Source organism: Sturnira hondurensis, unplaced genomic scaffold (genome assembly GCF_014824575.4).
Source record: "Sturnira hondurensis isolate 20B ecotype Veracruz unplaced genomic scaffold, ASM1482457v3 Scaffold0021666, whole genome shotgun sequence".
NCBI classification, from domain to species: domain Eukaryota; kingdom Metazoa; phylum Chordata; class Mammalia; order Chiroptera; family Phyllostomidae; genus Sturnira; species Sturnira hondurensis.
This window is the reverse complement of record NW_028094297.1, coordinates 370,559-395,435: the sequence shown is the minus strand read 5'-3', so window position 1 is coordinate 395,435 and position 24,877 is coordinate 370,559. Positions and strand designations below refer to the sequence as shown.

Below are 24,877 nucleotides of genomic sequence, written 5' to 3'. Positions count from 1 at the left end.
TCTGTTGGTAAAGGCAAGGTCTTTTATAAACACAAATATGTCTTTAAAATTTACTTTGAAATCTGTAAATAAAGTAAAACATATAAAAGAGTGCTGGTTTCTTTCTGGGCTTGTTGACTTCCCCAGGCCCACGCTGATATAATTGCCAGGGCAAGGGGTTGGTGATTGTAGTTGTATCCAAGTTCCAGACAAATGTCCTTAACAAAAAGATTGATGCCAGAAACTAGAGCATAATAAAACCTTATAGGGCGGTTGAGGTAGGAGAGTGGAGGTCAGGAGCATATTTCTTGCCCTCTACACACAAGCTCCTTGTTCATTCCTTCTCTCTATAGCTGTGACTCAGAACATACACACAAAAAAACAAACTAAGCCTTGGCTGGTGTAGCTCAGTGGGTTGACCATGGGCCTGTGAACCAAACGGTCACTGGTTTGATTCCCAGTCAGGGCACCTGTCTGGGTTGCAGGCAAGGTCCCTGGTAGGGGGCACATAAGAGGCAACCACACATTGATGTTTCTCTTCCTCTATTTCTCTTTCTCTTTCTCTGTCTCTAAAAATAAACAAAGAAAGAAAAGAAAAAATTAAACTAAAAACCCCCAAATAACCTAAGAGATTTTAGATATGATTAGACTAAATGAAAGCAAATACTTTCTCAGACCATTAGTTCTATCCTCTCTGTTTCTCCTGCCAAAATTGTTATTTCAGCATATGTTTGCTCCTTCCATGATATTGGGGGCCGTTTTTTTTTTTTTTTTTGGCAAACACACACACACAGAGAAACAACACTACTCTTCATCATGGCCAAAATGATTAGGAGATAAGCTTATACATTGTAGGGAAGCAACAGTCTTTCATCAGCTGAACCTTCCGGTTCTTTCCCTATACACTCCTTTCAGACCCTTTGAAGCCTTGTGGGAACATTCAAATCTAGGCAGTCTCTGACTTGGCTGACTTCTGGCCACCAACCTGATCCACATCCTTCTCAGGGCTTCCTAGCTCTGCTACCTGTGGAAAAAGCATGCTCTGCCTTTGCGCGCGTGAGTGTGTAGTTCACATGTTTCATATCTTAACTGCTTATAAAGTCACTGATGACCATATTCAAATCACATCCTGTAACTTATTTTTCCCCCTTCCAGGACTTCCTAGCCCTACCCTTCCTGGACTACTACCAGCTCCCAGGATTCCTTTCACCAGCAAGCACCACTGCTGACAGAGAAAATCAAAAGGGGGGATTAAATTGTAAGTTAAAGTTTGCATTTTAAATCTCTCTTCTAGAAATTTTTACCTTGCATCCACAGAGCACTGGGCTCTTTAAATGATTTTTATTTAGAACATGTGTGTAATTTGAATGCTCTTGCCATATTTTTTCTCACCACAGGAAATGCAGTTGTTACTTGTGCAGCATTTCTGAGCTTTTAATGATCACTGTTATTTTTCTCGGTTCAGTTGGACTGTCCTGAAGTGTGCCAGGATGGTCTTCTCATGAAACCTGAGCCTCATGAGGGGAAAAGGGATCCACTTCAAATCCTCATTTCTCTCACTGTTCCTCCACCCCTCCCTACAAACAAGTGTGCATGCACACACACTTTCTGGTATATTAAATATGTTGTTTATTTTATTTATTTCAGCTCCTGGGGTTTGATGTGGACCAAATAAAACAGGACTTTGTATCAGGTGAGACACATGGAAGAAATATTCTTTTCTCATTAGAAGAACTATTCAGCTTTGAAGTCAGATTACTTGGTTAGTTCTAAGGGGTGCTTTGTTTTTCTTTTTTTCTTTTTCATTAATTTTTTAAAAAACAACGTATAGACAATTTAATTTTCAGCCCATGGCTTAACTTAAATAGGAAGACATATTAGAACATGTAGACTATGATATAAGACCCCATAAAATTGTTACTTTCTAGTAGGATTGACTAGATTTATGAACTAACTTTATATTCAAAGTAAACATCAGTCTTGAGCCATCTTCCAATGTATCTGGTTCAGTGAGACTAGTTATCTTACGTTTTCCAGCCCTACTGCCTGGACCCATCACAGCATATAAGTATGAACTCACCGTTATTGATACTGGTCACAAAGAGGCAATGTTAACTCAGGACTAATCCTCTGAGGTTTCTGAACTGCTCACACCCACGTCCCAGAGGTGACTATTCAGATCAGCTGCCTTAGTTTCATCTTGTTACTCACAGCATTCTTCTCTGACGTTTTTGCAGCATGGAAAGCTTGTGCTTTTTCTCAGGGGAAAGTTTGCTTTGTCAAAGAAATATTTTCTTATAAACTGTGAACCTCTTATTTGAATAAGATAAATCATGAACACTTGTTAACTCTGGAGAGAGCCCACCAACAGTAGGTTTGCAGTATAACCAAGTGAGTGGAGCTGGAAAGACTGAAGTCTGTTTCTGCTCTGGCGCTAATGTGTTTGGTGTCTTTCAGCAGACTCTGCATACAGTCACTGTAATAGTATTTAGTATGTTTGAAAAGTTGAGACAGGAAACATATAACCAATCCCAAAGTGATCTTTGGAGATAAAAACCATGATGTCTGAAACAAAAATGCATAGGATGGGAATAACATCAAATCACACATTCTAGAGGAAAAGGTTAGTGAACATAAAAGCATAGCAATTGAAACAGAAAGAGAGAAAATGATTTTAAAAATGAATGGGACATCAGTGTACATCAGTGCACAACTTCATGGGGCTGGAGTTTCAGAATGAAGAGAAAGAGAAAGGAAAAATATTTGAAGAAATAATGACTGTGAAACCCACAGTTCTTAAAACCTCAATAAATCTGAAGTGCACATGGACACACACATACACCCAAGAAAACAACCACACCATGGCACATCACAATCCAGTTGCTCATCAAAACCAATGACAAAAAAAGTACCCTTACAAGCAGGCAGAGAAAACAAAGGCATTATGTACAGAAAAAAAATAGTAAGAAACATAACATATTTGTATATGGAAAAATGAGGCAAACTGAAGTGTGATTATGGGTGATAGTCCAGATAGTTTTTGCATGAAGTCCAGATTCTTTTTGATATGTTTCTGTGTGGTATGATTTTTAAAATTCAAAGTAAGGTAGTTTCGTTTCCTCCCAAATCTTCCACCAAAGACCTTTGTTCCTCTTGTCACTGGGCCAGTGGCTCAAATTGCGGTCCTCAGCTTTATACCCACAAAAATGCCCTTTGTATTTAGATCTCTGTGTGCTCAGTGTGATAGAGGCCAGTTTAACTTTGTGTTAGATTGCCATATCTTAAGGATTACTTTGGCTACTCAGCTTCTAATCTTTATCCTCTTTACTTTTCCAGGATTTGATTGTGAGCAATTATTCTATTAAGAATTTGTACAATCTTGTACAAAAATGGCCTCCCCAAAAGACGTCCTGAGAAAAAATTTGAAGATGATCCATGGCTGTCCTATGGTCTATGCTTTTGCAATCAACTGGGAAGAGGTTGAACAGTTCCACAGCAGGCCCGATGACATCGTGATAGTCACTTACCCCAAATCAGGTGAGTTTTGTGGCCTGACCAGTGCAGGTCTGAGTTTAGCCTTTGTTGCCTGAAAATCAACTTCTCTATAAAACCATTATCATCCTCAACCAAATTAATCCTATCAGTCAGTGCAGCCATCTACTTGAAAGGTATTAAATGGGCATTTGGGGTATAGAAAAGGAAGCTTCAGAATTAAATTTCTGGTAGAATGTGTTAGAATGGCAGGCTTCCAACAGGTACTTTCTCCCTCAGGTTCAGGTGATGTTTATAAAAACTGTTGCTTTTTGACACAGGTACCACTTGGGTAAGTGAAATTGTGGACATGGTTTTAAATGATGGAGATGCTGAAAAATCTAAGCGAGATTTTATAACTGCTAAAGTTCCAATGTTGGAAATGTCTATTCCTGGAATAATTTCAGGTAATTTTAAACCATTTGAGAATTATAATTTTGTAATATTATTTATATAGCATTGTTAATTGTTGTATTTATGACTTTCACTCAGAGAAAATGGAGTAAATATATTAACATAAAATGAAAGTCTGAAAACAGTACAATATCAAAGCACATAGAAAAACTACAGTTTTAGTCCATGTTCAAGTATTCAAGTATTATGATACCAAAAAAATAAACAAGTTTTGTTGTAGAAAGTGATTAAAAATTTGGCTGATGGCATAAAAAGTGCTTCTTATCTTTTATTGGCTTTTGTTGTGTAGAATTTGGTAGATTAGAAAAATAAACTCCTAATTTAGGACTTTGCTATAAATAAGTAAAGGAACACAATGCCTCTCAAAAATGGGATTTATTTATTAGTACAATTTATTTTTTCATTTCACAAATGTTTATTAAGTGCTTCTAAAGAATTATACACTGTTGTATGGGCTAGGTGCAAACACGATTAGCAAATTCATGTCCTAAACCCCAAGGAGCTTATGGTAATTTGGGGACATTAGATAAGTAAATATAGTAACAATATGTGAATATTGTTTATCTTATATATCCAAAGAATAGGGGTCTATGGAAGAGAAAAACAAGAGGCTTTACTTTATTTTTATTTTTTTTAATATTTTTATTTATTAGATGGGAAGGGAAGGAGAGAGGGAGAGAAATATCAATGTATGGTTGCCTCTGCCGAGGACACACAATGTATTGTGTGTCCCCTGCCGGAAACTGGCCTGCAACCCAGGTATGTGCCCTGACTGGGAATCGAACCGCGATCCTCTGGTTCTCAGGCCCGTGCTCAGTCCACTGAGCTACACCAGCCAGGGCTTAGGTTTTACTTTAAATTGAGTAGTTAGAGATATTGCTCCTGAATTGAGACCTAATACCACACACATAGTTGGAGAAAACTTATTTCAGGAAGGTGAAGTATTAGTTATAAAGACCTAGGTGTTGAAAGATAATGGAATAGTCCAGGGACTAAAAACAACTATAGCAACTGGCAATAACAAAGAAAGATGGGAAATGTGACATGCAAAAACAATTAGAGACTAGACAGGAACAGGTCATGTAGGGCTTATAATTTTCAAGAAACTGTGAGCTAAGAGATAATCAGATGGTTTCTTGTAGGCAAGTGAGAGGGGTTAAGCAGTGAGTCCTGTCTCTTCAATATTGCTGAAAACCTGGAATAAGTCTGGTGGTTAGGTTGTTTATCAATTTAAAGAGCAGAATCCAAATTCTCTGCCCTGTTAGAGCTCATTTTATACATAGGAAGAGAAGGACCAACTGGATATTATTCATGCTGTGTGGTTGCTTGAAGTCAGAGAGCAAATGCTAAAGTTTGGAATTAGAGGACTAATTCCAAGCAACCAGGGACAAGCAACCAAAGCAATTGCAAAATTGAGTTAAGACACCAGAGCCACAGAAAACTATAAAGAAGTGATAGTATCAAATGGATCAGGGAGAGAGAAGTGGGGATTATCGGTGGGAGACCCAGGTGGGAGGTGTTCAGTGAGGCTGGGCAGCATTACCAGAGAGTGAATTGGTTCACCAGGTAAAGGAGGATAAACTGGGACTCAGGTTTACTCTGGAGCCTGAATGTGAATACTTGTGGTGTCATTTCATATTCCTGATGTGCACATATTTGTGCATGTAAAGGGTTCATTTGAAGGGTCTCTAGGGCAAAACAATTACACAACAGAAGGGGCTGAGAAATTTTTCATTGAGGTTTAGGGCAGGAAGAGGAACAACAATGTGGGGAAAACTTCATCAAAGAAACAGACATACGCGTTCACATGGTGGCATTGAGGAATAGTGAGATGTGGAAGGTTAGGATCTCTCATTTCTATATGCTGAATAAAGAGGCTGTAACTACTAGGTCAGTAGAAGCATACTGAAGTATCTTGTGGAATTTTATAGCTGTGTAATTAATTTTCCCGATAAAATCCAGGATGCCCAATTAATTTTTAAATTCAGAAAGCTATTTTATTTAGTAAAAGTATATCCCAAATATTTCATGGGGGATACTTACACTCAAAGGTATCTCTGATTAATCTGAAATACAGACTTAACTGGAATTTTTGCATCTTTATTTCCTAAATTTGCTGAACTGTCTGCACTGATATTAAGGAGTTCTTGATACAAGTGGCTGCTATGCCCTGTTCTCTATGGAGCTTCTGTTGGTGGAGAAAACAGGCTCTATCCCTGCTTTTATGGAATGTCCATTCTAGTGTGTGTGTTTGGGGGTGGGGACAAGGAAGGCATGTGGGAACTGACAACAAACAAATAGGTAAATGAACTATGAACCAGTAATAAGTGCTCTATAGAACCTTTTAAAAGGTTATTTTAATAGACACTGATTGGCTTTTTAGCATGTGCAATACAACTGTGTTAGGAATCGAAGTATAGGATTGCTTTAAATTAGTGAGTCAGATGAAATTTTGAGCAAGTATGTTGTTATATGAAAAAGGTATAAAAATAATGCAGGATTAACAAGTAATTTAGAGGTTAGACAGGATAACTAATATTGTGAAAAATATGCATAGGACCTTAGGATTCATTGGATATGAAACCTGAAAGAGTAGACAATAAAAGAGATCTTTGTGACTCTGTAAGAGATGATATCTTTAACAGGTATACCTGGGATAAAGGCCTTGAGTCCATTATAAGAACAGTAAGTGAAAAGGGTAAGCCCAGTTTTCCCTAGTCAGGGTGAGAAATTCTCTGAGTATGCCTTTACTCCACAAGTGCCTGCAGACTGGCCATGTCACTTGTGTGGTGTGATCCTCCTGACTCTGAACACAGAAAATGAATGGATGTTCTGTGTCTCACAGAAGTTTATACATGCCTCCTCCAAACACTTAATGTGAAACCAACTTCTAGCATACATTAGTTGTATGACTTTGGAGAGTTCAGCTAACACCTAAAAGTTGCACAACATTGTTGCTTCGCATATGCATATAACAAATACAGGAAATAATAAAATGCAGATACAACACCTGATGCTACACAAAATGACATCATCAATACTATACTAGCTGGTGCAAAACAGTGTGATGTGAGACTTACTAGGTATTAGTGTCTTTCTGACATAGAGAAAACATTTTTATGATTATTTATAGTATGCATAGGTATGATGAAACTCCAAAGTGCTAACTAAGGTGGGTATAATTACTCCTCATGTTGGAAGTGAAAAAAGTCAAATATTGAGACTGGGATGTTTTCCAATGTCTCACAGTGAGCAAGTGATTGAGTTAGAATTTGAATCCAAGGGGGGTGATTTCAGAACCTATGCCCTTAACTGTCATGCAATATTGGCTCTTAGAGTTCAGATAAATAATGCCTATGATTAGTTCAAAACTTAGCAGCATCATATACTGCTGAAAAATATTTTGAAAGATTGTTTGAGAAAATTCGGAAATGCAAACCTGTTGGAGACTAATACTTCTATATAACAAACTACATTTTCTCAGGTATAGAACAATTGGAGAAGAATCCATCACCTCGTCTTGTGAAGACACATCTACCGATTGATCTCCTTCCTAAGTCTTTCTGGGAGAACAACTGCAAGGTACACCCCAGACCAGCAGCCAATTTTTTAATGACCCTATTCCCTGTGACACACTAACATAAGACATAATTGCTCTCATGTTTGAATGAAAGTGTTTCCGTTGTCTTAATCTAAACCTACATACTGAAGTTTTCCAAAGTCATGCAGCAAGAGAGTTCTCATCTCAGCACACTATTGCTACTGTTATTCCCCAGCTGTCCCTAGATGTTCTGGTCTCCTCTGAAAACTCAACACAAGGTTGTTGGTATTCAGATTATCCATTTCATCTTAGCCGATTTGACTAGTTTGTGATGTGTGAGGAATTCTATGTGGCTGAATTTTGTAATGAAAAGTTGTTCATGTAGTCACTTCTTATTCTTTCTTTTAACAGATATTATTTTTTCTTTGGCAATTTCATTTATGTATAGACTATTTTTAGGTTCACAATAAAACTGAGTGGAAGTCAAGGTGACTGTGCATACATCCGTTGCTCCCACATACACTTAGATTCTCCATTATCAGCATCTCCCACCAGAGTGCACATTTGTTACAGTTGATGAACCTACATTAACACATTGTTATCACCCAAAGTCCACAATTTATAGTAGGGGTCATCTTGATGTACATTCTATGGCAAGGGTGTCAATTTCATTTTCACTGGGGGTCATATTAGCCTCATGGTTCCCTTCGAAGGGGTGAATGTAGACCTCCTTGACCCTAGTTAAGGAGTAGTTACATTTATACAGTCCTAAAATTATATTTGGCCCTTTGAAGGCAACCTTGAAGCTGATGTGGCCTCGAGTGAAAATGAGTTTGACACCCCTGTTCAATGGGTTGGACAAACACACACACACACACACACACACACACACACACGTGCATGTAATCATTCATTATACTATCATACAGTGTAGTTTCACGGTCTTAAAAAATCTTCTGTGCTCCACCGTGGCTGGTGTGGCTCAGTAGACTGAGTGCAGCCTGTGAACCAAAAAGTTAGCAGTTTGATTCCCAGTCAGGGCACATGCTTTGATTGCAGACCAGATCCCCAGTACAGGGCAGTCAAGAGGCAACCATACACTGATATTTCTCTCATTTTCTTTCTTCTTCTCTTCCCCTCTGTCTAAAATGAATAAATAAAGTCTTTACAAAAAAACCTCTCTGTGCTCCACCTATTCATCCCTCCCTTCCCCAACTTTGAAAACTACTGATGTGTCTCCATAGTTTTACCTTTTCCAGAATATCATATACTTGGTATCACACAGTATGTAGCCATTACAGATTGTAGTCTTTCACTTAGTATTGTGCATTAAAGATTCTCATATCTTTTCATGACTTGATAGCTTATTTCTTTGTAGTGCTGAATAATATTCTATTGTCTGGAGGTACCACAGCTTGTTTGTTCGCTCACTTACCAAAGGAAGTGAGTGAACAAATCTTGGTTGCTTCTAAATTCTGGCAATCCTGAATAAAGCTGCTACAAACAACCACATGCAAGATTTTGACAGGGCCTCATTTTTCAGTTCCTTTGGGTAAATACCAAGTAGTGCAATTGCTAAATCACATAGTATGAATATGTTTAGTTTTACCAAAAAAAAAAAAAAAAAAACCCTGCCAAAGTGTCTTCCAAAATAGCAGTGCCTGCCATTTTGCATTCCTACCAGCCATGAATGAGAGATTCTTAATGCCCCACGTCCACAGCAGGATCTGATGTTGTCAGTGTCCTGGACTTTGTGGTCATTCTAATAATTATTGTGAAGTGGTGTGTTGATGTTTTGATTTGCATTTTCCCACTAGCATATGATATGGGACTTCTTTTATACTCTTATTTGTGTCTTCTCTCATTTATGTGGCCTTGCTAGCTGTTCACCAATTTCGTTGATTTTTTGAAAGAGCCAACTATTTGATTATTTTCTCTGATGTTTCCCCTGTTTTAATTTCATGGATTTCAAATATCTTCCTTTCTTGCCTGTATGTTAATCTTTATTTTCCTAAATAAAAATAGCATCCATTTGATCTGTTACTTCTCCTCCTGCAGATGATTTATGTGGCTCGAAACGCCAAGGATGTTGCAGTTTCATTTTACCATTTTGACTTAATGAATAATTTGCACCCTCTCCCTGGAACCTGGGAAAAATATTTAGAAAATTTCATGACTGGAAATGGTAGGTAGTCCTTGGCCTAAAATTAATAAGTCATTTTTTTTCAATTTTAAATAATACTACTATTACTGGCATGACTTTTTGTTTTCTAAGCACTTATTTTGCCAAATCAGAAACAAGCATATTCAAGTACCATTTAAAAGTTAAATCAAATATTTCTAATATTTTACTATGACTTTTAATATATAAGCCTGGTATTAAACATTGGCTTAATGAAATATTGTCTAATCTCTTTTCAGTTGCTAGAAACACAGTCTCAGTTTCTGCTCACAATAGAAATAGTATAGATACATAGCTGATATGAGTACTTTATAAAATAATAGTTTCTTCCCATTTGGGGGGTCAATTGAAATACTTCCTTGTACTTTACATATTTTAACCTGATTGCTTATAAATTCACATGTGGTTGATTACATATATTTTAAATTTTTTAATTTAAATTATGTTATTGTTAAATTTCAGTTTGTATTTTCTCCTAACCCCTCAACCCACCCCCTTCATATCCACCTTTCTCCCTTGCTTCCACCCTCCCCCTTGCTTTTGTCCGTGTGTCCTTTATCATAGGTCCTGAAAGCCCTTCTCTCCACTGTCCACTCTACCCTCCCCTCTGGCTATTGTTAGATTATAATTAATTTTAATGACTATTGTTATATTTTGTTTGTTTTTTTCTTTTGTTGATTATGTTGCAGTTAAATGTGAGATCATATGGTATTTGTCCCTCATCATATGGTTTATTTTGCCTAGAATGCTTTCCAGTTTCATTCATGCTGTAGCAAAGGGTATAAGCTCCTTCTTTCTCTTTGCTGTGTAGAATTCCATTGTGTAAATGCACCATAGCTTTTTGATCCACTCATTTGCTAGTAGACACTTAGGTTGCTTCCAATGTTTGGCTATTGTAAATTGTGCTGCTATGAACATCGGGGTGCATAGGTTCTTTTGGATTGGTGTTTCAGGGTTCTTAGGGTGTAATCCGAGCAGTGGAATTGCTGGGTCAAAAGGCAGTTCCATTTTTAGTTTTCTGAGGAAATTCCACACTTTTCCACAGCAGCTGCACCAGTCTGCATTCCCACCAACAGTGCACTAGGATTCCCTTTTCTCCACATCCTCTCCAACACTTGTTCGTTGATTTGCTTATGTTGGCCATTCTGACCAGTCTAAGTGGTGGTATCTCATTGTGGTTTTAATTTGCATCTTTCTGATGCTAGTGATACTGAGCATCTTTTCATGTGTCTTGGGCCCTCTATATGTCTGCCTTGGAGAAGTGTCTGTTTAAGTCTTTTGCTCATTTTTTAATTGGGTAATTTGTCTTCCTGGAGTGGAGTTGTGTTAGTTCTTTATATATTTTGGAGCTCAAGCCCCTTTTCAAGGTGTCATTGGAAAATATTTTCCCCATATGGTATGGGGGTGACTCTTCCCACAAGTCCCTTTCCACAACAGATGAAAGTAAACAAGACAAGGCATGATCTGCTTTGAGAGGAGAGGTGGCCGATCCCTCTAAGGGGAAGGACTATAAGCAGTGGCCAGTTTCTCAGGGGAAAAAAGGCCTGGAACCCCTTCCTTAAAGGGCTTTTATTGGGTTGTAATACACAGGAACACAGGGCAGCAAGGATCAAATAGTAGATAACATTTCAAAGAAATCTGAGGGCTTAGTCTGAGTCAGAGTCTGTCAGGAAGGGAGTTTTGCAGAAATTTTTACGGTTTCCTGCTCAAACCCTTAACATATGAATGCAAGCACTCTTAGCAGAGCAGATTTCACAGGTTTTTCAGGAATTCTTTGTGATGCCATATTTGTCCCCAGGACACACTCTAGCAAGACAAGGAGCTGCACCCCTCCCCATCAGGTATTCAGGCTTAAGGGGATTAGAGCCAGGAAGCACGTCTCCCAGAAGACATGGGGCCTTGGGCTGTGTCACATAGCTGGGGGGTATGGGTCTGTTGCTCGCTCTTTGTTGCAGCCTCCCGAGTCCTTCCATGATGGCCTCCAAAGTATTCACATCTGGCTTAGGTTGCTCCCCGCTGTGAGGAGACAACATATGTTGTAAACAACATAGTGGAGTCTATAGGATTTTCTATGTACACTATCATGTCGCTTGCAAGAAAGTGACAGCTTTGTTTCCTCCTCTCTGATTTGGATGCCTTTTATTTATTTTTCTTGTTTGATTGCTATGGCTAGGACTTCTAGGACTATGTTGAATGGAAGTGGTGAAAGTAGCCATCCTTGTCCTGTTCCTGATCATAATGGGAAACCTCTAAGTTTTTGTCCATTGAGTATGATGTTGGCTGTAGGCATCTTATGTATGGCCTTTATTATGTTGATGAATGTCCCCTTTTTCCCACTTTGCTGAGTGTTTTTATCGTAAATGGGTGCTGTACCTTTCAAATGCTTTTTCCACATCTATTGATATGACCATGTGAATTTTGTCATTTGTCTTGTTTGTGTGGTATATTATGTTTATTGACTTGTGAGTATTGTACCATCCTTGCATCCCTGGGATGCAATCCACTTGGTCATGGTATATGGTCTTCTTAACGTATTGCTGGATTTGGTTTGCCAATATTTTGTTGAGGATTTTAGCATTTATATTCATCAGTGATATTGGCTTGAAGTTTTCTCTCTTTGTTGTGTCTTTATCTGGTTTTGGGATTAGGATGATGTTGATTTCATAAAAAGAGTTTGGGAGTTTTCCATCTTCTTGAATTTTTTGAAATAATCTGAGGATGAGGGTTAGGTCTTCCTTAAATGCTTTGTAAAATTTTCCTGTGAAACTGTCTTATCCAGGGCTTTTGTGTATAGAAAGTTTTTTAATTACTGTTTCAATTTTATTAGCTGTTACTGGTCTGTTTAGGGTTTCTGCTTCTTCTTTTTTGAGTTTTGGAAGATTATATTTTTCTAGAAATTTGTCCATTTCACCTAGGTTTTCAAATTTCTTGGCATACAGTTCTTCGTAGTAATTTCTTACAATCCCTTCTATTTCTGTGGTGTCAGTTGTAGTCTCTCTTCTTTCATTTCCGATTGTATTTGTTTGGGTCCTCTCTCTTTTTTCTTGATGAGCCTGCTTAAAGGCTTGTCAATTTTGTTTATCTTTTCAAAGAACAAGCTTCTGGATTCATTGATCCTTAGAATTGTGCTTTTAGTCTCTATGTCATTTAATTCTGCTCTGATCTTGGTTATTTCCTTCCTTCTACTTGATCTGGGCTGTCTTTATTGCTGTTCCTCCAGTTCTTGTAGGCATAGGGTAAGGTTGTTTATTTGAAATGTTTCTATCTTTTTTAGATAGGCCTGTATTTTTATAAAGTTTCCTCTTAGGACTGCCTTCACTGTGTCCCATAAGTTTTGGGTTGTCATGAGTTCATTTTCATTTGTTTCCAGAAACTTTTTTATTTCTTCCCTAATCTCATTCTTGACCCATTCATTGTTTAATGAATAGCATGCTATTCAATCTCCATGATTTTGAGAGTTTTGGGTTTTTTTCCTTGAGGTTGATTTCTAGTTTCAGTCCCTTGTGATCAGAGAAAATGCTTGGTATGATTTCAATTTTCTTGAATTTGTTGAGGCTTGTTTTGTGTCCTATCATGTAGTCTATCTTTGAAAATGTTCCATGTGCATTTGAGAAGAATGTATATTTAGCTTCTTTGGAATGAAGGGCTCTACATATATAAGTTGGTCTGTGTATGTCTTTGGATTTTGACTGTTATTGGGTCTTTCTTTGATGGGTCCTTCCCTCCAGCTGGTTAACTAAGGGTCACTTTGCCCACCACCTCTTGTATTCTGTTGTGCAGGTGTGTGCAGGTTGTGTTGAAGCTGGTTCTTCTGTGTGTACAAAGTTTTGAGGATTCTCTCTTGCTCATGTTCAGGTGTTTGTTCTGGGTAGTTTTTTCTCCATTTAATTGTGTTTCCAGATAGGTCCTATGTTGAGTTAGTGTGGCTTCCACTCCCTTCTTCACCTTTCTCTGTTGTTATCTATTGGAGGTTCCTTTATGGGTGGGTTTCCTCTTCCAGTAGGTATCCTAGTGTTCATAGCTTCCACCTACTCTTTTTTGTGATCAATTGGAGGGGAAGGCAAAATGGTTTAAGACAGCAGGTGTGTATTCTATGATATTTACAGTACCAGCCCATGGGGAAAAGATAGGAGATTCTTTGGATAGGTATAGTGTTAACTGTGATATTTCACCCAACTAGCCACTATTAAAAAGGGGTGGAAAGTAAATAAGACTCTTGCTGAGGGGGATTGTGAGTTGGATCTAAAAAGCAGTGAGCTTGTGGGAGGTCAGATTATGATGTAAAGTGAGAGTAAAAAACAGAAAATAGGTGTGGTATGTAGGAGACTAGAGTTAACCAACAGTAACAAAGTTCAGGAAACAGTGAAGTGGGCTAAGACCTGGGAGGGGTGCTCTGTAGTATTTACCATTGTCTGGAACAGCTATTGTTTACAATAATAATGGAGCAATAATCATATGACAGACTCTATGTGATCTGAATAACCAGAATCAGAAGTATAGGACTTAGAGTAGTGTGCTAATGAAACACAAGTGAAGTGAAAGACAGTAAATTCACAATACACTATGAATGAGAGAAGAAGGGAAACCAGTCAAACAATGCAATTTAACCAGCCAAGCAAAGAAGACTAAACAGAAAGAAGATAAATACAAAAATACTAATGAAATAAAAGATGTGAGAATAATGAAAATAATAGTATAAATATGCAAATTTACATACAAATATACAAATAACTTGCAAGTTCTGTGAAGTAGCAGTGAAATTTGTCTCACTGTCTCAACTGTTGGGATGCCCCTCCTTTGGGTCCAGTTCTGGTCTTTTCACAGTTCCAGGTTTTTTTGTCCCATTTGTGGAAATTAAAGGAAGAGGAGGAGGAGGAGGAGGAGATAAAAAGGGAAAGAAAGGAAGAAGGAATAAAGAGAAGAAGGAGGAGTTAAGTTGAAAATAATAATAATGATAAAATAAAAGATTACTAAAAAAAAAAAAAAGCCTCCTGCTGGCTTCAAACTGGCCAAGCCAGTTTTGCTCCTCTTCCTGGCTGCAGCAGGCTGAGTAGGGATTGGTTTTGCTTTTCTCCCTTCCTGATCTGCACTGCATCAGCCTCCAGCCTGGTTCCCCAGAAGCCTCTGTTCCCAGAAGTTTGGGAGTGCACTCTTCCCAGGTTTTTGGCTGTGGACACCAGAACTTCCCTGGTGTGCACTCTTCTCTCCCCCAGGGCTGTGGGCATGTGTGCTTGTCCAGGCCTCCTCTGGTCCCTCAGGTTTGGGCTGAACTCTTTCTAGGGTTATGGGAGTATGCTCAGGGCCTACCAAGCCAGCTCAGGGGTGTGGCTGGGTGGGGAGGAGGCCACAATGGCTGCTGCAGGAGAATTCCCCAAATAGCCACTGGGTGCCTCTTTTTCCACTTTTTCTTTTTTGAGAAATTCCTCCTGCTCAAGCCTGCCACTCCATACCAGGGCCTGGCCTCTTACTCAGCCAATTCTCCATCCAGACCAGGACTATCCAGATCAGGGCCTGTCATGGCTCAACTCTCAACTCTCCCCAGCACACATTATCCATGGGTGCTCATAGACCCTGCGTGTTTGCCACTTCATTCTTATTTCCCTCCCTGTGACTTCAAGCAACCAGGTCACCCCCAGTGCTGCTCAAACCTTGTTTGGAAGGGAAAGGAGCCACTGACCCAGCTCTCTCCCAAGAATCCTGTGGCAGACCTGGCGGGTGATAGGCCTGGGGCTGTAGCTGCCATGGTCCCCGTGCTTTTCCCAGGCACTTTATTGTCCTCACGCAGTCTCCTAATCATTCAGTTTTTCAATGCCCTCTACAATTTTTGGTCTACTATCTTCATATATGCCGAGGTACCGTTGGCTGTTTGCTCTGTTCCTGAGTACATCGGCTAGGTCTTTCACCCCTGTGCAGAAGAAGTAGACTTGGCTCCCACCTACCTTACTGCCATCTACACAATCTGATTATATAAGCTTTTAAATTGGCTTCTTAGTCTCAGTTCCCTTGGCTATTAAATTCCACAAAATGTTTGTGTAATCTAACTTATTGTTCAGAAACAAATCTTTAATTTTATGAATGCTTATGGACAGAGACTTTTTCTGTGCTTTTAGTGGCCTATGGCTCCTGGTTTAATCATGTTAAGAGCTGGTGGAAGAAAAAAGAAGAACACCCAATACTTTTCTTACACTATGAAGATATGAAAGAGGTAAAATGATAGAAATTCATTATAGATATGTCCCACTACATGCTGGGGTAAAAGGATGAATATAACATTTTCAAGTTAACCTGTGGAGTCCAAAATAACATGATTGCTTTTCCTATTCTTCATGCCTGCTTACCCAGATCTTGTTAAGGTCATTAATAATGTTCTAATTGTGAAAACTATGACATTTTTATCCCTCATATTCTTTTTTAACCATTGTGTTTACTTTGAGCAGCTTTTCTTTCTCAAATTTTCTTCTCCATTTAACAGGCTATCACACTGGTGATTTTCCAGCGGATCTTTCCGTATCACTTAGTTGTTTCTCTTTTTCAGCTGCTTGGTGTATTTTAGTGCATATTCCAGGCCCACTGTTGCCAAAACTATTTATGTGCTAATGGCCCTTCAAAACCCTTTTTTTCACTTCTATCCTGAATTCAAACCTGTGCCTTTATTAAAATGACTCTCAAATTTAACGTGTTCAAAACTAATCTTGTCTTGCTTCTTTCTCTTCAACATGTCATCCTCTTCTTGGTTTATCCTCTCTTTTGGTTAATGATGTTCTATGTACATTCAGTTTTAAGAGCTTAAGAGTAAGTTGGCCTCATTGACTTCTATATAGTAAGTATGGTTCGACTGTACCTTTAACATCCCATTGGTTCACATGCCCTATCTAATATATCCTTCAAATGTGCCCCCTCTTTATTTTCTTACTACTTCCTCTTAGACAGGGACTCATAAGCATTCATCTATCCTCCTGTATGAACTAGGATTCCTTCAAATTCCACTGCAAACTTCCAGCACTATTCTGGAGCTATTTTACTCAAATTAGGCAAACATGCATGCACACATGGCAAATATGTTTAACCCAAGTTACATTAGTTTCAAAGCCTTAGTACAGAAATGAGGATTTTTTTTTAGACTTTCAGATTCATGACAGAAGGTACCATATGTACCATTCTTGTGACTGCATGTGCATTTCCCAATACAGCACCTACCACATAAATAAAGACTCAATGGTCATTTGTTATATGAATAACTGATCCATTGATTGGATGAATAAATAAATGAGTAAGCACTAATAACAAAAAATGTAGTGACAATTCTACTTTGCATACCAGAAATCATGTCACAGGTAAAGTATCCCTGTCCCAAGTATTTCTGAGAAACCCACAAATTGTTTCTCCCATCTTATTAAAGAGTTGTCTGTTTTTCTGCTCTGCATGTGCTCCCATCCTCTATCAGATTTGTTTGTAGCCGACTGAGAACCTATGGTCTAAATCTGACCAGTGCTTGAAGCAAGTAATGCAAATTTGCTGGCATACACAGCTGCACCACTAAAGTGTTTTTTATTAATAAAATTAAATTATGAGTACTTTGTAAGAGAGATCCTTGTTCTTCTGTACCAAGTATCTCTCTTTCTTCCTGGAGACGTGAGTAGTACTTAAGAGCCTCATGAAAGGAGCAATTTTAGCTTCTCAATGTAGTCCCTCTTCTCCACAGAATGGAGAAATGCATTTCCTGGGCTCGGCCGGTATCCAAACTTTGACTCACACGCTGTCTCCCAGATGATGTTCTCATGTCAACCTTTTCTCATTCTGTAGCTAAACTGCTTTATTCAAACTAACTCATTTATATTAATTTACAGTCTGTCCTGATCAGCCTTATAAGCATGCCCCAATACTTTGAACCCCACTGAAATTTCCTCTATGGGTCATAATTAAAAGCCAACGTTTTTCTACTCCAATACAGATATTCTTAGACAATGTCATGTAAAGATGCTTAATAGAGCAACAATATAGCAAAAGTATAATTATGTATCAAGAATAAAATTCAGAGAGAAGTCCAATAATTTACATCAGGTTTATAAGTGTCTGCATAAAGTCTCAATCAGCAAGGTGAAAGAGCAATGCAGCAGAGGAAGATTCAATAGGAGCCAACACTCTGAACTTGAACTGTTACTGGTTTATAAACTGACATCATCAGTCATGCTTTGGCTGTGGCCAGATTATTCTCCAAACACTTTGAATCACTATCAGAAATTACTATTTGCCCACCCATCTGTGTTTCCCTAGTGTTACTAACTTTTCTTTTGGCTTTCCGCCACTATCATGATTTCTGACATTGCACTCATTCTAAGTATCCCCATCCCTTAATTAGACATCTCATTCTTCTCTCGTTGAGGCCTCATACATAAAATATTACCAGAACTTCTCTTCTAGGGAACTCCCTGCCAAAACATTCACAAGTGTACATGCACACACACACATGCATAGAGATAATAAGACACATTATTTAAAGTTGTTGTTTCACTTTTTATTGCAGATACAAATTTCTCCACAGGACATCCCAGGATGTTTTCAATTTAAACCCAATTTATTTTTCTAGTTTTATAACTCACTCTTGTGAACACATCAGATCTAGCTTTAACCATTATGCTTTTTTCTCCCTGAAACATATTATGAGACACTAATACCTTTAAGAGTGTTAACTATTTTCACTACTCGATATTCACTGTTCAGTGTCACAAAAGACCACACATGTTGGAAAATTCTGACTCATCTTTTATAACTCAGCTTAGTTATCAGCTTTCCCAAAATCTTTCTAATGTATTCATGCAGATTTTAGTTTGGCTTCCTAAAAACTTACAAATATTGTTTATGTCATTAAAATGTGGAAAATGATCCATTTTTCAAATTTGATTCTTTTTATCCTCAGTGGTTAATAAATAATTCAGGCCTCAATATCTTTGCACATTTATTAGAGTTTATTTTCAATAACTGGTGTCTAAGCAAGTTTTAATCAGTATTTATACTTTAAGGAAATATACTTGAAGTTGTCCATGAATTTGTTATTTTTGCTTTTAAATCTTGTTGCTAAAAACAAGAAAAAAATATTTGATCAAAAGCAGAAAAAGGAGTGAAATGCAAAAAACAAATTGGTTCGCTAAGTCTTGCGCAGTGCAAATCTGATTGCAAATGAGTTTAAAATAGCACTTAGGCCTTTTTTCTCTAAATGCTGTTAATATTTAGCCCGAAGTTTGTTCTTATTGTACCTTAAATGTAAACTAAAAACATAAGATTTGTCACTAACAAAACTTTTCTCCTCTATTTTTCTTAAACACAAATTATGTTTTCAATTTTAATAACATTTTTAAAAATTATTGAGACCCAACCAAATATGGATTTAGTATTCAGATAAACATTTAAGAAAACAGAATATAAATATCATATTCTTTTTACATTATCTTTGTCATGTTCTTGGATGTCTCTTTACCCACTACTAGAATCCAAAGCAAGAAATCAAGAAGATTGCTACATTTCTAGAGAAAAGCTTAAATGATGAGGTCCTGGATAAGATCATCCATCACACCTCATTTGGAATGATGAAGGATAACCCTCTGGTGAATTATACACATATTCCAAACACAGTGATGGATCACAGCATATCCCCTTTTATGCGCAAAGGTGAATATCTTTCTGAGTTTATTTTTCTTTTTTATTTTCTTGTACATTACTCTGAAATGAGGATTCACCTTGTGATCTCTACCAAAGGACTTAGACCCTTTGGGTATCATTCCCTCATCTGTAAAATAACAACACTGAAAATACTAACCACAAAAACTGCCACATCCGACTAGAAATTATTAAAGGAAATACTGCATGTAAACCTAGTGTCAAAATACCTTGAATATTTGATAGTTATTTCTCCTCTTATTTACTACCCTGCTAAAAGGGAGTGGTCTTGTCAATTCTGATATGAGTCATTCCAAATTTGTTGTATGTAAATCCCCAATCTTTGCCTAAATTGACATAGGCATCTTTCTCTCCATGATTAATGTGAGTCAGTGTGGCACCATATTATTTTTTGAATATTTTATTTATTTATACAGAGAGAAGAAAGGAGAAAGAGGGAGAGAAACTTTTATGTGTGAGAGAACAATTTATCAGTTGCATCTCACATACCTGCAACCCAGTCATGTGCCCAGACTGGGAATTGAACCTGCCACCTTTTTGTTTGCAGGATGACATCCAACCCACTGAGGCAGACCAGTCAGGAAAAAGTAGCATAGTCTTTAAAGACCCCATATCATTTAGAAAACAAGGGTCACTTTATAGAAAAGGATTCATCAAGCTAAAGTACCCTTTTTTTACTCTATGGAAAGTTTTTGTTACCTAAAAATGCAGTCTGAATTACAGGAAACATGGAATGTAAATTTAAGTTGTGAAGATGACAACAGAGGATGATGGCACTCATTGCTGAAATATAGCATTACTTCCATTATGGCTGGTTTATATAATTTGTGCTATAATATTTTATTAATGGTAAAAAGAATGCATTTAACAAATTGCTAACTTAAATCTGAAATGTGATCCACCTAATAATGCCACCCTTTGGTTTCAATATTCTTTATGGAGTTGAAGGGAAAGGGGTAGAATTTCAGTTGGTGCACTGGGAAGTAAACATAACCCTAGGAATGTATTGTGTACAGGAACATGAGTAAGAAAACCCTTAATTTTAAAGTGTTATATGGTTAAATTATTTTGTGAAACATTGTTTTCCACAACTTGCTAAAATAAAAAAAATAGTTCTAGTGTTTTAAAGTTGTTTTTTATTTTTTAAATCTCTACATTTAACTTTTCAAAAGTAAACTCTAGTTTAAGAGGGGCAAAGCAAGTTTTTCATTGCCAGCGGTGTAATAGAGCAAAGAAGATACATACACATTTTCTGGTGGAAGAGTCAGAAAAACAATCTTTGTAAAAGAAGGCACATGTTTATCATGCTGGATTGTCAACTGAAACTTCTAGGAGAATTCTATCCTTCTCATAGGAACACTGATCCATCACATGATCCTCATTGGGGTATAAAGGTAAAGAAAATAAGCTCAGTATCTGAATTTTAGAGTTTTCCTAATTTTAACCTAAAAAAGTGCATGCTGCTACAATGAGAGCATGCCCTCCAGAAGTGGTGAGGAACACGTCCTTTGTAGTCAAATTGGTCTGGAATTGATCCAGACTATGCCAGTCCCTGATTTATGACTTTCGATACTTTAATATATCTGCCAAAACCCTGGTTGCATCACTGAAAATGCCAAGTACTAACATCTATGGAACAAGTTTTGTGGGGAGTTCATGCTAAATGCTATGTAAATATTTGTAATAAGTTTCTGATTATAACAAGACTTATTAAACTGTTCATGGTGCCTCTATCCATTTACTCATTTATTCATTCAATAAATATTGAAGGCATATACACTCATTCATTAATTTACACATTGGAAGCCCTTCATCACCACCTATATGCAGCACATATTCTGTAGAATGTGCAAGTTCGAAGGACACACGCATCTGCCTCAGGAGGCTCCTAATGCAATGCAGGAGGCATGCATGCAAATGGATGCTGAGAAGGGCTCAAAGTGAAACGGTCCAAGGGCCAGGCACACTCAAGTCTTGAATGACGCTATGTTGCACAATCAATGTTATAATTCAGTTACACAATAGTAAAGGTGGTAGGGACTGGATAGGTGATGTCCCTATCCCCTATACCCATGCCCCAATTGCAGCAAAACAGAAATACCTGGGCTTTGCCATCATTTACTGTATCAGAAAATGTACACTTTTCTTGTTCTTATGAGGTGAATGTGTTTGCATGTGTTATGTAATTTATACTCTAAATAGAAGATATTGAAATACTTTGTACATGACTCTTCATTGTTTAAGTCTGTGCTCTATATTTTTAATACCTCTGCAGTTGTACTATCCTGAGTGTATTCACCCTACCCCCACATATACTTTTCTAAGACTTCTTGTCATCTAGTAAACATAGGACAAATTATAATAACCAGAAAAACAACCTAAGGGGATGCTTTATATTAAAAGGACTTGAGATTCTCATCAAGTAATCACAAGTTAATAGACATTACAATTGAGTAGGACATGTTTAATATTGATTATTTCATAATTATAACAAGTAAATGTTTTCCTCCAAGTGCATTGGCAGTCCATTAGTATTTATTTACTTGTTATATAAATATTTATAAGCATCCATGTTTAAGATAGTAAATAAATTCATATCACCAAGTTTACTTTTGTAAAGATCATTCATGAATATTACATTTGATGTTAATCTTCACATATAAAATGCAAATAAAATGTGAGCCTGGTGAACTCAGAAATCACAAGTATCCTACCAGTATTATTCCATCCTCATTTATGCATTCTGGGAACTGATACTTATCACCTTTCAACTTTATGGATTCGTTGTGCAGATGAACCATCTTTGCACAGTTTGCAAAGTAACTTGTGATATAAAATATGTCCTGACCAGTGTACAGTTGAAACCCTATGGCCCAGGACAATGAGAAGCACTAAAGAATATCTTTCAGGAAACTATGAATTGTACAGTCCATGAATTTAAACAAGGGAATTAACCCCTTTCAGAATATATCTCTAAATGTCAGACTCTATAGTTATAAGCCACTTTTTAAATGGGAGGAATTACCAGTAAAACAGAAATGACATTTTAAAGTATTCAAATACAAAGGACAATCTTTCTTTAACTTTTGCAACTCTTTCTTTTGCTCTATGCTAGCTTTCCTGTCATAATGGAAATATTTTACTCCTTCATATGTTTTTGTAATTCTTATTTGTAGGAATTACAGGTGACTGGAAGAATCACTTCACAGTGGCCCAAAATGAGAAGTTTGATGCCATTTACAGGAAGGAAATGTCTGGAAGTACACTGCAGTTCCGCACCGACTACTAGAGAACCTCAGCTGCAATTCTGAAAGAACCAACCTGAAATTAGTTGACACAGGGACAGTTATGACTTGACTTGGAAAATCAAACGGGTTTTTAAAGAAGCAGACATACTTTTAAAACTTTGATTTTTCAGTGTCATTGTTTACTTCCCAGTTTTGCTCCTGACTCTGAAAATGTCCATTCTGTAAAGTTAAGGCCAATCATTACCTTTTTGTAAACTGTTCATGCCTTTTCCTAGACTAGTACTGCCAAGAAAACAGTTATGCTACTCAGTTTCCATATATTTTGGCTGAAAATGAAGTTTTTCTCCCTGTTACCATGGTCCAAGAAATTTGTACGCTGACACTGTATTTCCTAGCTCTGCCCCAATTTCCCTTTGCTGAGTGTTTGACTCTGGACACTCTGCTGCACTGCTGTGCCTGGGTTTCAAGTTGTTTCCTGAGTCAGAGCTCCTGTTCTTGCAAACCCTCTATTTTCATAACGTGGTTCATGTCCCAAGTCACGTGGCTCAGACTTTGGAATAGTGTTTATCCCTAATCTGATTATCCAAATTTCTAATCTCTGAATTTCCAAAGGTGAAAGGTTTACATGAGTCTCCTTTGTATCTCCTTCTCTGGCAACAGGAGCTCTATCCTGAGAGCCTGACTGAGGACTGGAACCTGTTTCCTGGGGAGAGTACCTCCCACATCCCACCTGACTGTTATGAACTGCTGAGAATTGCCTAGTGCTGCTCACTGGCCTCCATTTAGGCACTTCAGTTTATTTCTTCTTGCTTCCAGTTCCCTGGGCCCTTACTTGTTCTGGAGAGGAGTTCTGACACATGACCAACATCCTAGGCCACGACTGACATGGTTACAATAACTTGGGTTACAATATTTTTCTTCCAGACTGAATCTGTGCTGTAGGCCTCTGCACCTGGAATAGCTCCTCAAGCTTGTAACTCATTTCTCCCAATGCCAGTGGAGGACTGATCCAATGCCAAGTGCAAACTTCCAAGGAGTGAGATTTCTGTGATTCCAGACATAGTTGAGAGTTATTATCTATCATTTGCATTATAAATTACTTCAGGGAATGAAATTTGTGTTTATGTTTCTTAGACACATGTTTAGTAGTAGTTAACCTTGAATAGCTCAGGGTATTGTGAATCAGTTTCTACTTTCTAGAACAGTCTTGTGAACAAGGATTAAGCCAATCATGTATGCATTTGATTTATTATCTTTCTTGATAATAAATTAGTGTGGTGCAAATTTGTGATACTTTGGTCTGTTTCTGAAAAATAATTAACTATCTCTGAACTAGCCCTTTATCTGTGTAATAGATTAGCTGCACTAACTGCCTTCACTAACAATACGAAATGATTTGTACTTTCCTTAGTTTTTCTTTGTGAACATATGTCTCTGAAACTGGACTTTATTCAAAACCTTTAAGGGAGCTTTAGCTGTATCCCAGACAGTTTTATAGGTACTGGAGATAAAGTGGAGAAGAAAATAGAATTTAGATTTTCTTTTAACAGGTTGTTGCCTCTTGTCCATTTTTAAAATTTGTTACGAATGGCAACACCCTGGTTCACTTTCTCCTGAGTTTATGGGCTACTTCAGACAGCAGCAATCCCACTGGAATTCCAGCTGCAAGGGTCCCTAATATTCCTTGAAATCATTCAGTGAACTGCCACCAAATTACTTTTCCTAAAATGATGGATTTATCATTTTTTCTCTTTTCAGAAGTCATTGGTGTAATTTTAAAACAAAACCACTTATAATAACCCCCATTTCTTTTTTCTTTAACCATAGACTCTGATTTAAGGACAGTGATTGTAAATATCTGGCAATGATGATTACTGTCTCATTCATGGAGCCTCACTAAGCAAGTCAAGGAATTGTTCTTCTATGAAGCCAAAGTGTGGCTTAAATTTTTTTCATCATGAGATTCAAAGCAAGTGCTGGAATTTGTTTAAGTACCTATGTAGTAAGTGCCAATTGTGAATCTCATCATTACTGATGAAAGTAAAACAACCAGAAAGTCTTCAAAGAGAACAATAGTCTGCATATTCCTCTAGTGACTCACTTAAACTTTAGAAAACTGAATAAGCAACATTTTAATTTTCTTATGGTAAAATTAAGTAATCGGTTTGTGTTTCTTCCACATTGTAAAATTATCTGGCTTTATTTGCTATCCACTTTGTGACAAGCATAATTAAACTGTATTCACCTGTGTAAACATGTACATATATGTATATGAAAATACATAATACACGTATGCATGTATACACA

General features: G+C 37.4%; 1 protein-coding gene and 1 pseudogene across 2 annotated transcripts; one reads left to right on the top strand and one right to left on the bottom strand.

The window, feature by feature from the left end:
* LOC118978259 (UDP-glucuronosyltransferase 2B31-like) overlaps positions 1 to 24,877 on the bottom strand; it is a 421,339-nt pseudogene that overhangs the window by 142,011 nt on the left and 254,451 nt on the right.
* On the top strand, positions 1,165 to 24,877 carry LOC118978264 (sulfotransferase family cytosolic 1B member 1-like). Of its 2 annotated transcripts, XM_037033634.1 has the most exons (9): positions 1,165 to 1,237; positions 1,627 to 1,672; positions 3,316 to 3,516; positions 3,792 to 3,917; positions 7,409 to 7,506; positions 9,524 to 9,650; positions 15,758 to 15,852; positions 19,133 to 19,313; positions 22,499 to 24,877. In XM_037033634.1, exons 3-9 carry the CDS (start codon positions 3,369 to 3,371, stop codon positions 22,609 to 22,611), a joined length of 888 nt encoding a protein of 295 aa, XP_036889529.1. In that variant the 5' UTR covers positions 1,165 to 1,237; positions 1,627 to 1,672; positions 3,316 to 3,368; the 3' UTR covers positions 22,612 to 24,877. The 2 variants fall into 2 exon arrangements, with proteins under 2 accessions (XP_036889529.1, XP_036889530.1); XM_037033635.1 differs by lacking the exon at positions 1,627 to 1,672 and having other exon boundaries at positions 1,194 to 1,237.

Excerpts from the sequence above, each read along its gene's own strand:
- LOC118978264 (XM_037033634.1), top strand. The coding sequence starts at position 3,369 with ATGGCCTCCCCAAAAGACGTCCTGAGAAAAAATTTGAAGATGATCCAT. Across the intron at positions 7,507-9,523 it reads TCTGGGAGAACAACTGCAAG|ATGATTTATGTGGCTCGAAA; the intron begins GTACACCCCAGA and ends CTCCTCCTGCAG. Across the intron at positions 15,853-19,132 it reads ACTATGAAGATATGAAAGAG|AATCCAAAGCAAGAAATCAA; the intron begins GTAAAATGATAG and ends ACCCACTACTAG.